Source organism: Entelurus aequoreus, linkage group LG10, assembly GCF_033978785.1.
Source record: "Entelurus aequoreus isolate RoL-2023_Sb linkage group LG10, RoL_Eaeq_v1.1, whole genome shotgun sequence".
In the NCBI taxonomy this organism is placed as follows: Eukaryota; Metazoa; Chordata; class Actinopteri; order Syngnathiformes; family Syngnathidae; genus Entelurus; species Entelurus aequoreus.
Window position 1 is genome coordinate 51,074,231 of NC_084740.1, and position 12,519 is coordinate 51,086,749.

The window sequence follows — 12,519 nt, forward strand, 5'->3', positions numbered from 1 at the left end:
TACCATTAGAACACTGGAGTGATAGTTGCTGGAAATGGGCCTCTATACACCTATGTAGATATTGCACCAAAAACCAGACATTTGCAGCTAGAATAGTTATTTACCACATTAGCAATGTATAGAGTGTATTTCTTTAAAGTTAAGACTAGTTTAAAGTTATCTTCATTGAAAAGTACAGTGCTTTTCCTTCAAAAATAAGGACATTTCAATGTGACCCCAAACTTTTGAAAGGTAGTGTGACTTTTAAAGCAAATATATGTAATAATGGGATGCAGCATTAGTGGACCACCCAAGACCTTTAATGTCCTTGCTGTCATTGGTGAAACATTTCTGTGTGCAAAGATTTGCTATAATGTGATAGAACACATGAGTTTATTTCGTGTTTAGCATGCACACTAATTAGTTTGAACATGTGTCACTATAGAAACGAATGCACCTTTACCACATTTACCACAGTGGCAGTAACTTTACAAGGTTTGACCTTTTTTTAAGAAAATATCAATTATGCTACAATGTCAAGTTAATGATAGCTGCTGATTTGTGGCACAATTTTAGGGTGTACAACATACTGTAGATATTTAATAGGGGTGCAACGGTACGTGTATTTGTATTGAACCGTTTCGGTACGGGGGGTTCGGTTCGGAGGTGTACCGAACGAGTTTCCACACGAACATATTAAGTAGCCGCCTCCGCTTCCTTCTGCCTCTGTCTCTTACTCTACACAGCACACAGCATTGTCCCACCCACACAACCATCTGATTGGTTACAAACAGAGCGGTAACAGCCAATCAGCAGTGTGTATTCAGAGCGCATGTGGTCAGTGCTTAGCGTTTAGCAGGTAATCATCAGGCCGCGGGCTCTCCCCAAATTATAATAAACACCTCCCAGTCAACTACTAGTAACATCACTATGAGCCCGTTGACCTTCTAGAAATATAAAAGGCAGCTCAGCTCGCTCGCAGTCCTGGCTTGAGGTGAAAGCTAATTTGCTTTTAGCGTAACGTTAGCTCATTTTGCGGTGTGTGTTTGTGTGTGTGTGTGAGTGTGTGTGTGTGTGTGTGTGTGTGTGTTACGGATAGCAAAGCCCTGTCTGTCTGTTATTTCACTTTACCTTTTTCTGTGTTGATTGAGCTGTGTTGAAGCAGCAAAAAAGGACATTATGTTAAATGAAGAGTTTCTGTCTCTGATAGTTGATATAATAATGTAACTGCATCATTAAGCCTACATGAACTCCATGGTGTTCAGGGATGAATAGTCTCTCCTATTGCTATTGTACCATTTTTTTCAGCTATAGTTACATTAATCATTAGTAATGGAGCAGCCTAGTTTTGAATGGCGGGGTCCCTGCTATCACATGTTGATAACAATATAACATTTACATAATAAAAATCAACTATAGGCTTCCCAAATGCTGTAATAAATTAAGCATGATGAGTTGACTTGAAACTGTTTAATGTTGCACTTTTATTTGTAGAAAAGTTTTGTCATTTTATTTAATCTGAGCAACAATTTGAGGCAGTTTAATGTTGATTAACGTGGGCAAAATTATTATGGTGTTCCCAATGTTAAAAGGATAAAGCCATTGTTTACAAATTTGGTAAATAAATAACCAAAAAATGTATATTTTGTTGTTTACTTACTGTACCGAAAATGAACCGAACCGTGACCTCTAAACTGAGGTACGTACCGAACCAAAATTTTTGTGTACCGTTACACCCCTAATATTTAAGTAAATTGTTTTGAGAGTTACCATTTCCAGAAAGCTAATTACGGGGGAGCCATACGTCTCCCTTCACTGTTCGTCTTGTTTTGTATATTCGGGAAAACCACCGCCCTCCATAGTAGACAATTGATTTTAGTCTAATTATTTCACCAAAGTCATAGGAATGCTCTACTGTTTTTAAGGACCTTCTGCAAAAAGCGAGTCAAAGATCGTCTCCATGAAAGCACTCTGGTGTTTTTAAGAATCTGCTGCAAAAGTGTGACTCTCTCGCATGTTTTTTTAACGGTACTTGTGGCCCACCAGTTAAATAGCCCAAATGATGAAAATGAGAGGAGCTAAAACGGTACCTTGACGAACACTACAAGTGTAACTAACGTTGAACAAATGACTGCATCTGAAGTAAACAAGCTACAGCAACACCTAAGTTACATAAATCACATTAGGAAAACAAAAATGTAACTGCCAAAAAAGAGAGGACTTGCAGGGGTGCTTTGAGGAATGCCTCAGTTATGTAAATCACAAGTTGGGTTAAATGTGGTCCAAGTTCCTTTACACAACAGGAGCACTCTAGCCGCCAGTTGAATAGCACTGGTGAACAGTATTCTCTTTTGCTTAAAGGGTAACTGCACTTTTTTTTGGAATTTTGCCTATTGTTTACAATCATTACAGTGTTTCCCATAAACTGCCAAGATACCTGTGGCGGTGGGGGCGTGGCTATGGGCGTGGTCACCAGGACATCATCGAGTAATTTGCATAATTTACTACAATTACATGATTTTCTCTATAAAGGCTCAAAAAATGTATACTTACTAATTAATAATAACAGTTTTGTTTTAAACGTCCATCCATCCATCCATTCATCCATCCATCCATCACTTTATGTACATATTTATATACAGATTTGAACAATAAGTTATTCACTGAAATATATTTATTAATTGTGGTTCTTACAAAAAATATATCTTATAAAAATATAAAAGCTAAAATGTCTCTTAAAGCTCTGCCCCTTTAATTAGTGCATACTAAATAATTTAACTTTAGCCTACTACTACAACCATATTATTTACCAGCAACATAAAGTGAAACAGAGGCAGAGGTGTCCTGCCACAGTCAGTAACAAATAAACAGAAAACAGTAGTGGTGGTAGATAGACACAAAGCTTCATCAAACATCTGATCCACTGAACAAAGAGCTCCAAAAATCTTGATCCTACACTTCTCTTTTGTAAAGTAAATCTGAACAGCCGATATGGGCATCTACATCAACTATATGATTTGCCTGAGAAGCTTGACAGGACACAAAAAAATAAATAAATAAATAAAACAATTTTTTTTTGTGGCGGCCTTAATTCTTTCGTGGCGGGCCGCCACAAATAAATGAATGTGTGGGAAACACTGCATTATGAGAGACAACAATTAATTATGATTTTTAAAGATGATAAAAGCTTGACAGATGCGGCTAATGGGAGTCTTTGTTGTATCCTTCAAAGCCCTCTAGAACAACTTCAAAACCCTCCAGCAATGTTTTATATACACACTGCAAGTATATATATAATGTTGTGACAGACACGTTCTTAACAATATGTAATATGTACAATATTTACACTATTTTGATCATTTTAATCATTGACTTCTGGCAACATGTGTGTTCCTACTTCCGGAATCAAACACAAGTGTGTTCTCTAATCATGGCAGACTTGGTAACAGACAACGATGACCACTATTTTTGGACAAATGAAGATTTACAACCTTATACTTTTGAAGCTGAATATATTGCTGCTTATAAAGGCGAGCAAGAAGGAAGAGTGAGACGTTGGAGCAGACGGAAGCCGGGAGAGCGGGATGAAAGCGATTATAACATTATAAATATGGAACTTGGAGCCAAGCTATTTCGACATAAATGGATTGCTTACCCAAAATCAACAGGAAACGTCCCCGGCCCGCTGGAGCAGACGAACTGTCCATCCAGTGAGTCATTTCAATATCGATCATGATACACACAGTGAACAACTACAGTACATACGCTGTCTGGCTAGCTCAGCTGTATACGAACAAAACATGAAATGTGGGCTAATACTTTACAGATACTGTAATATGATTGTTCATGTTTTTCAGTCAGTACAATTTGGTGTTTTATAGCAGTGTTGTGCATTACAAACTCAAACGTGTTTTGTGTTGTTGTAGAAGCTAGCTAATTTCTTGCCATAGTTAGCTTTTACGGCTAATACCGAAGCACGCCGATGTGTTACAACGATAGAAAAATAGTTCCTCCGTGTTCGCTCTTACAATAACAATGTCGCTACAGCTTGGTTATTTTACAGGGTTACTGAACATAAATTAAGTATATTTGACAGTTTTTGAATGCATTTTAAAAATTATTTAGAGTCTTGGTAAAAGACAACGATGACGACTATTTTTGGACAAATTAAGATTTACAACCTTATACTTTTGAAGCTGAATATACCTGCTGCTTATAGAAGCGAGCACGAAGGAAGAGTGAGACGTTGAAGCAGACAGAAGCCGGGAGAGGGGGATGAAAGCGATTATAACGCTATAAATATGGAACTTGGAGCCAAGCTATTTCGACATAAATGGATTGCTTACCCAAAATCACCTGGAAATGTCCCCAGCACGCTGGAGCAGAAGAACTGTCCATCCAGTGAGTCATTTTAATATCGATCATGATACACGCAGTGAACAACTACAGTACATACGCTGTCTGGCTAGCTCAGCTGTATACAAACAAAACATGAAATGTGGGCTAATACTTTACAGATACTGTAATATGATTGTTCATGTTGTATAGCAGTGTTGTGCATTACAAACTCAAACGTGTTTTGTGTTGTTGTAGAAGCTAGCTAATTTCTTGCCATAGTTAGCTTTTACGGCTAATACCGAAGCACGCCGATGTGTTACAACGATAGAAAAATAGTTCCTCCGTGTTCGCTCTTACAATAACAATGTCGCTACAGCTTGGTTATTTTACATGGTTACTGAACATAAATTAAGTATTGTTGACGGTTTTTGAATGCATTTTAAAGATTAATTAGAGACTTGGTAACCGACAACGATGACGACTATTTTTGGACAAATGAAGATTTGCAACCTTATACTTTTGAAGCTGAATATACTGCTGCTTATAGAAGCGAGCAAGAAGGAAGAGTGAGACGTTGGAGCAGACGGAAGCCGGGAGAGGGCGATGAAAGCGATTATAACGCTATAGATATGGAACTTGGAGCCAAGCTATTTCGACATAAATGGATTGCTTACCCAAAATCAACAGGAAACGTCCCCGTTCCACTGGACCAGACGAACTGTCCATCCAGTGAGTCATTTCAATATCGACCATGATACACGCAGTGAACAACTACAGTACATACGCTGTCTGGCTAGCTCTGCTGTATACAAACAAAACATGAAATGTGGGCTAATACTTTACAGATACTGTAATATGATTGTTCATGTTTTTCAGTCAGTACAAATGGGTGCCTTACAAACTCAAACGTGTTTTGTGTTGTTCTAGAAGCTAGCTTATCTCTTGCCGTAGTTAGCTTTTATGGATAATGCCAATGTGTTACTACGATAGAAAAATAGTTCCTCAGCGTTCGCTCTTACAATAACAACATCGCTACAGCTTGGTTATTTTACGGGGTTACGGAACGTAAATGAAGTATTGACGGTTTTTGAATGCATTTTTAAAATGATTTAGAGCAGTGGTTCTCAAATGGGGGTACGCGTACCCCTGGGGGTACTTGAAGGTATGCCAAGGGGTACGTGAGATTTTTTTAAAATGTCTGTCAAAAAGAACTGTGAAAAGAAATGCAACAATGCAATATTCAGTGTTGACAGCTAGATTTGTTGTGGACATGTTCCATAAATATTGATGTTAAAGATTTATTTTTTTGTGAAGAAATGTTTAGAATTAAGTTCATGGATCCAGATGGATCTCTATTACAATCCCCAAGGAGGGCACTTTAAGTTGATGATTACTTCTATGTGTAGAAATATTTATTTATAATTGAATCACTTGATTATTTTTCAACAAGTTTTTAGTTATTTTTATATCTTTTTTTCCAAGTAGTTCAAGAAAGACCACATCAAATGAGCAATATTTTGCACTGTTATACAATTTAATAAATCAGAAACTGATGACATAGTGCTGTATTTTACTTTGTTATCTCTTTTTTTCTACCAAAAATGCTTTGTTTTGATTAGGGGGTACTTGAATTAAAAAAAATTCACAGGGGGTACATCACTGAAAAAAGGTTGAGAACCACTGATTTAGAGGTAAAAATGGATTGCTCCCATCGGCTGCATTGCTAGCCACCTAGAACGAGCCGATTTTACAATGCAAGCAAACTCAAACACCTTTTATATTCTTGTCTCTCATAATGATTGTGAACGATAGGCAAAAGTACACAGAGGCATTAATGCTTCATCTGCGAGGGGGAAAACAACCTAATCTAACCGGTTAGATTTGAAAGATAAACAGTCTTTGAAAATGAAGCTGTTGATACAGATGACACATCCAAATCCTGCACATAAAATTGAAGTCTAGAGCAGTGGTTCTTAACCTTGTTGGAGGTACCGAACCCCTCCAGTTTCATAGGCGCATTCACCGAACCCTTCTTTAGTAAAAAACAAAATGTTTTTTTTCTCAAATTCAAGACAAAGTTATATGTTTTTTTTACTGGTGCACAAAATGAACCATGCATGAACATCACCTCGTTCAAAGAACAAAACCAACACAGTGCATGAACTCACAACAAATTACACACCTGCGAATCAGATGGAAAATTAGAGGGAACATTGTTTGGGGGTATCCATAATATGGCGATAGGGAGAAGTTTTTATTTACACGATGAGTCGGGTGTGTCTTGACCTCCGCAGTGGAGGCTCAACCGAATCCCTGAGGATTTGATCGAACCTAGGTTAAGAACCACTGGTCTAGAGTATGTTGTTCAATGAAAATATCTCAAATAAGTTTTTGCTTTTTGATTCTATATTTCTTCTTCAAAACATGTATGACCCACTGTAACAGTAAGCCGTGCAGCAGCTTGAATTTAAAATGTGTGAAACACTTTGCAGGAATGGGCGTTACCTATTGCTTATGTTTAATTGACTGCTACCAACAGCAGTGTCAAGGACTGTTTTGATCAAGTCTGCTCAATAACCATCTCAGCTGCATGTGAGGCCACTCACACCTGAGCTCTAAATACCTTCCCGCTTTGGTTTCACAGCCCGGTCAACTTCCTGGACCATACTCAGCACAAGGGCCTGGCCGTGGCTGTGTTCGGAGTGCTCTTGTGCAAACTCTGTGGACTCGTTGTATCACCAAACCCTCTCCCCTTCACGACGGAGGCAGAGAACAAACGTGAGGTCATCTTTGTACTTCCCTCCAACATCCGTTGTCCTCATTTATGTGGTACACACACACTATAAATCTGTTAGAGAAGACAATAATATATCCTGTTAGATTAGGAGTGAACCTTGTACTCAGGATGTTTTTCACATATTAGCTATGTTATGTCATTGAATTGTTTCTTATTGCAGGGCTATTTTCATATTAGGAACTGGATAAGCTGTTTTTTTTTCAGAAATTAAATTATATAAGAATTAACTGAACGTTGGCAATGCTGGTGAAAGTGTTTACAATCCTGAAACAACACAATGTTTAGCACAGAGGATTTACCAGTGTGGTCTCTTGCCACTCAGCATTGCTTTGGCACCAAAACAGAACCTATTGGACCATGTCTATATGTTACACATGCCAAGTGAACAAAAAGCTGCTAAAATCACTCTTTCAGTAGCTAATAAAATGTATTTACAGTGAAATCGTTGCCTGGGGATTATTTTACAATATGGTTATTATTATAATAGTCAGCAACAGTGAACTGTACCAGACTGAGCTAAATAACGTAGCACAGTATCAGTACCGTATTTTCCGGAACATGGGCCGCACCGGATTATAAAGCGCACTGCTGATGAACGTCAATTTTTTAAATCTTTTTTCAAATATTAGGCGCACCGAATTATGGCTGCATTAAAGGAATCATATTATTATTTATTTTTTCTAAATGTAAAAGACTTCCTTGTGGTCTACATAACATGTAATGGTGGTTCTTTGCTCAAAATGTTGCATAGATTATGTTTTACACATCATCTTCAAGCCGCTTTCTGACAGTCGCTTCAGGATGCGCCGTTTTGTGGGCGGTCTTATTTACGTGGCTCACCTTCGACAGCGTCTTCTCCCCGTCATCTTTGTTGTAGCGGTGTAGCGTGCAAGGACGGGAGTGGAAGAAGTGTCAAAAGATGGAGCTAACTGTTTTAATGACATTCACACTTTACTTCAATCAATAACGGAGCAGCATCTCCTCATCCGTAAACAATAGAATAGAATAGAATAACAACAACAACACCGGAAATGTGTCCCGTGAAAAACCGTCCGACCGGAACTCTAATAACTAAAGTTCCTTGGGTGAATAATGTAAACTCACTACACCGGTATGTTTTAGCGCTTTCATGGCGAGTTTACTGACGGATATAAGTAAGAACTTTACACTACTTTATATTAGAAATGGCAACAGCGGAGGATGAATGTCACATAACAAGAAGATAGAGAAAAAGAAGAAACTTACCAAATATGGCGTTGGTGCGAACGCGCGCAATTTTTCCGGATTTATGCAGATCCCAAACACAGATCAGCAGGTACCAGAAGGTAAGGAGAGTTGCTTTTGCATAATATTGCGAAACAATATTTTATGCTTCATAGCTTGCCAAAGTCGTACTAAAACATTTTGATAGATTTTTGAGCACCGTGTGTAATGTTCTATTTTTTCAATGGAACATTTAAAATGTTGGTGTTGTTTACTTGAGTCATACTGCCATCATAGTGCAGCCTACACTTATCTCTTATGTTTGACTCCCATCTACTGGTCACACTTATCATTACACCATGTACCAAATAAAATAGCTTCGAGGCGGGTAAGCTCAACCAAACTTATTCTTTACATTAGGCGCACCGGGTTATAAGGCGCATTCTGGCGTTTTGAGAAAATATAATTATTTTAAGTGCGCCTTATAGTCCAGAAAATATGGTAAATGGTGCTGTTCTACATATTGTTAAATAATGAATAGTATTCAAAAATACTTGATGCTGTAATTGCTGCCAAAGGTGCATCAACAAAGTACCGTATTTTTCGGACTATAAGTTGCAGTTTTTTTCATAGTTTGGCCGGTGGTGCGACTTATACTCAGGAGCGACTTATGTGTGAAATGATTAACACATTAGCGTAAAATATCAAATAATATTATTTAGCTCATTCACGTAAGAGACTAGACGTATAAGATTTCATGGGATTTAGCGATTAGGAGTGACAGATTGTTTGGTAAACGTATAGCATGTTCTATATGTTATAGTTATTTGAATGACTCTTACCATAATATGTTACGTTAACATACCAGGCACGTTTTCAGTTGGTTATTTATGCCTCATATAACGTACACTTATTCAGCCTGTTGTTCACTATTCTTTATTTATTTTAAATTGCCTTTCAAATGTCTATTCTTGGTGTTGGCTTTTATCAAATATATTTCCCCAAAAAATGTGACTTATACTCCAGTGCGACTTATATACACTACCGTTCAAAAGTTTGGGGTCACCCAAACAATTTTGTGGAATAGCCTTCATTTCTAAGAACAAGAATAGACTGTCAAGTTTCAGATGAAAGTTCTCTTTTTGTGGCCATTTTGAGCGTTTAATTGACCCCACAAATGTGATGCTCCAGAAACTCAATCTGTTCAAAGGAAGGTCAGTTTTGTAGCTTCTGTAATGGGCTAAACTGTTTTCAGATGTGTGAACATGATTGCACAAGGGTTTTCTAATCATCAATTAGCCTTGTGAGCCAATGAGCAAACACATTGTACCATTAGAACACTGGAGTGATAGTTGCTGGAAATGGGCCTCTATACGCCTATGTAGATATTGCACCAAAAACTAGACATTTGCAGCTAGAATAGTCATTTACCACATTAGCAATGTATAGAGTGTATTTCTTTAAAGTTAAGACTAGTTTAAAGTTGTCTTCATTGAAAAGTACAGTGCTTTTCCTTAAAAAATAAGGACATTTCAATGTGACCGCAAACTTTTGACCGGTAGTGTATGTTTTTTTCCTTCTTTATTATGCATTTTCGGCCGGTGCGACTTATACTCCGGAGCGACTTATACTCCGAAAAATACGGTATTGATATTTTGTTTTCGTAAATATGCAATAATTTAAAAAAACTTTCCACATTGTCATTATGGGGTATTCTCTGTAGAATTTTGAGAACAAAAATACATTAATTGCATTTTGGAATAAGGTTGTAACATGACAAAATGTGGAAAAAGTAAAGTGTTGTCAATACTTTTCGAATGCACTGTATATTTGGAAATATGTTATATTTAATCCAGTTTCTGTATAGGTAGATTATGTTGGTGTGCCTAATAAACTGGCTGATGAACGTTATGTGTTGCATCCACAGAGAACTGGATAATCCTGGGTGTTTTCTTCTACCCCGCACTTTACTACCCTCTCCTGGCATGTGGTACCTTGCATAATAAACTGGGCTACGTTCTTGGTAGCCTTTTGTCATGGACACACTTTAGCATCCTGGTTTGGCAGAAGATAGATTGCCCCAAAACACCACAGGTATGCATAGATCACTGTCAACATTGTTCATTTAGTGTTTCACTGAAGATAAATGCGGGGGAAACTAATTTGTTCTGGTAGGAAAACCCTTTAATGGTAATGATCAGTGTTATCATACACAAAATAAAATGTGATTTAAAATGATTAATATCAGCCTTTCAAAGTGGATTGTGGCTGCCTGAGATGTAATCTTTTTGTGCCTCATACATATTTTATTATTTTTATTATTTTTTATGTGAAAGGAATGGTTTTCTGACTCAAAGCAATTAGTTCCACTGTCTGGTGGTCTTAATCAAGAGGCTTCGTCATACTTAATCACTTTAGTGTGTCTCAGTGGCATCCGGGTTTTATTACATATTTTGTAATGGTGGCTTTTCTTTTAATGCCACCATGCTGCAGTGCTGAGATCATCTGCAAGACAGAGCGTTACTCATCAGCACAGACCATAAAATGTACTTGATGGAATACATGAATAGAACTATTCATTGCAGCCCTTTGTCAACAGAGAAGAGCTGCTTCAGAAATGTTGAATGCACTAAATACTTGCTGGAAACCACCTCAACTTATTAGCTTTCTGTAAATGGTTCTATAATGGATCTTCTAGAAAAACACTTGTACCTCACATCGTCTCTCATTGAATGGAATTTAAAATGTTTGATCGGTGCTTGGCCCCTCCCCAAAACAGTGCCATTTGTACATGAAACATGCCTTTTAGGTAAAAAATATATTGTATAAAAACAATACAATACCTTTTAAGGGTTTCAACGACCTTTTAATATCCATTGACTCTGGCGATTCTGCCATTTGAATTATATTAGACTAGTGCATTCCACACAGTAGATCATGCAACTCTCATCAGATGCTTGGAACAATGTGTGGGTTTAAAGGCCTACTGAAATGACATTTTTTTATTTAAACGGGGATAGCAGATCCATTCTATGTGTCATACTTGATCATTTCGCGATATTGCCATATTTTTGCTGAAAGGATTTAGTAGAGAACATCGACGATAAAGTTCGCAACTTTTGGTCGCTGATAAAAAAAGCCTTGCCTGTACCGGAAGTAGCGTGACGTCGCAGGTTGAAAGGCTCCTCACATTTCCCCATTGTTTACACCAGCAGCGAGAGCGATTCGGACCGAGAAAGCGACGATTACCCCATTAATTTGAGCGAGGATGAAAGATTCGTGAATGAGGAAACGTGAGAGTGAAGGACTAGAGTGCAGTGCAGGACATATCTTTTTTCACTCTGACCGTAACTTAGGTACAAGCTGGCTCATTGGATTCCACACTCTCCTTTTTCTATTGTGGATCACGGATTTGTATTTTAAACCACCTCGGATACTATATCCTCTTGAAAATGAGAGTCGAGAACGCGAAATGGACATTTACAGTGACTTTTATCTCCACGACAATACATCGGCGAAGCACTTTAGCTACGGAGCTAACGTGATAGCATCGGGGTTAACTGCAGATAGAAACAAAAGAAATAAACCCCTGACTGGAAGGATAGACAGAAAATCAACAATACTATTAAACCATGGACCTGTAACCACACGGTTAATGCTTTCCAGCCTGGCGAAGGTTAACAATGCTGTTGCTAACGACGCCATTGAAGCTAACTTAGCAACGGGACCTCACAGAGCTATGCTAAAAACATTAGCTATCCACCTACGCCAGCCAGCCCTCATCTGCTCATCAACACCCATGCTCACCTGCGTTCCAGCGATCGACGGTGCGACGAAGGACTTCACCCGATCATCTGTGCGGTCGGCGGCTAGCATCGGATAGCGCGTCTGCTATCCAACTCAAGTCCTCCTGTTTGTGTTGCTGCAGCCAGCCGCTAATACACCGATCCCACCTACAACTTTCTTCTTTGCAGTCTTCATTGTTCATTAAACAAATTGCAAAAGATTCACCAACACAGATGTCCAGAATACTGTGGAATTTTGAGATGAAAACAGAGCTTTTTGTATTGGATACAATGTGTCCCAATACTTCCGCTTCAACCATTGACGTCACGCGCATACGTCATCATACATAGACGTTTTCAACCGGAAGTTTAGCGGGAAATTTAAAATTGCACTTTATAAGTTAACCCGGCCGTATT

At 38.2% G+C, this 12,519-nt stretch overlaps 1 protein-coding gene across 1 annotated transcript in view; it reads left to right on the plus strand.

Annotated features, from left to right (window-relative positions):
* Nucleotides 1-12,519, plus strand: part of LOC133658763 (receptor for retinol uptake stra6-like) — an 80,965-nt gene that overhangs the window by 12,963 nt on the left and 55,483 nt on the right. Inside the window, exons 5-6 of the mRNA XM_062061136.1 lie at nt 6,962-7,095; nt 10,245-10,411. Coding sequence (XP_061917120.1) covers nt 6,962-7,095; nt 10,245-10,411 — 301 coding nt within the window. The remainder of the gene's footprint in view (nt 1-6,961; nt 7,096-10,244; nt 10,412-12,519) is intronic.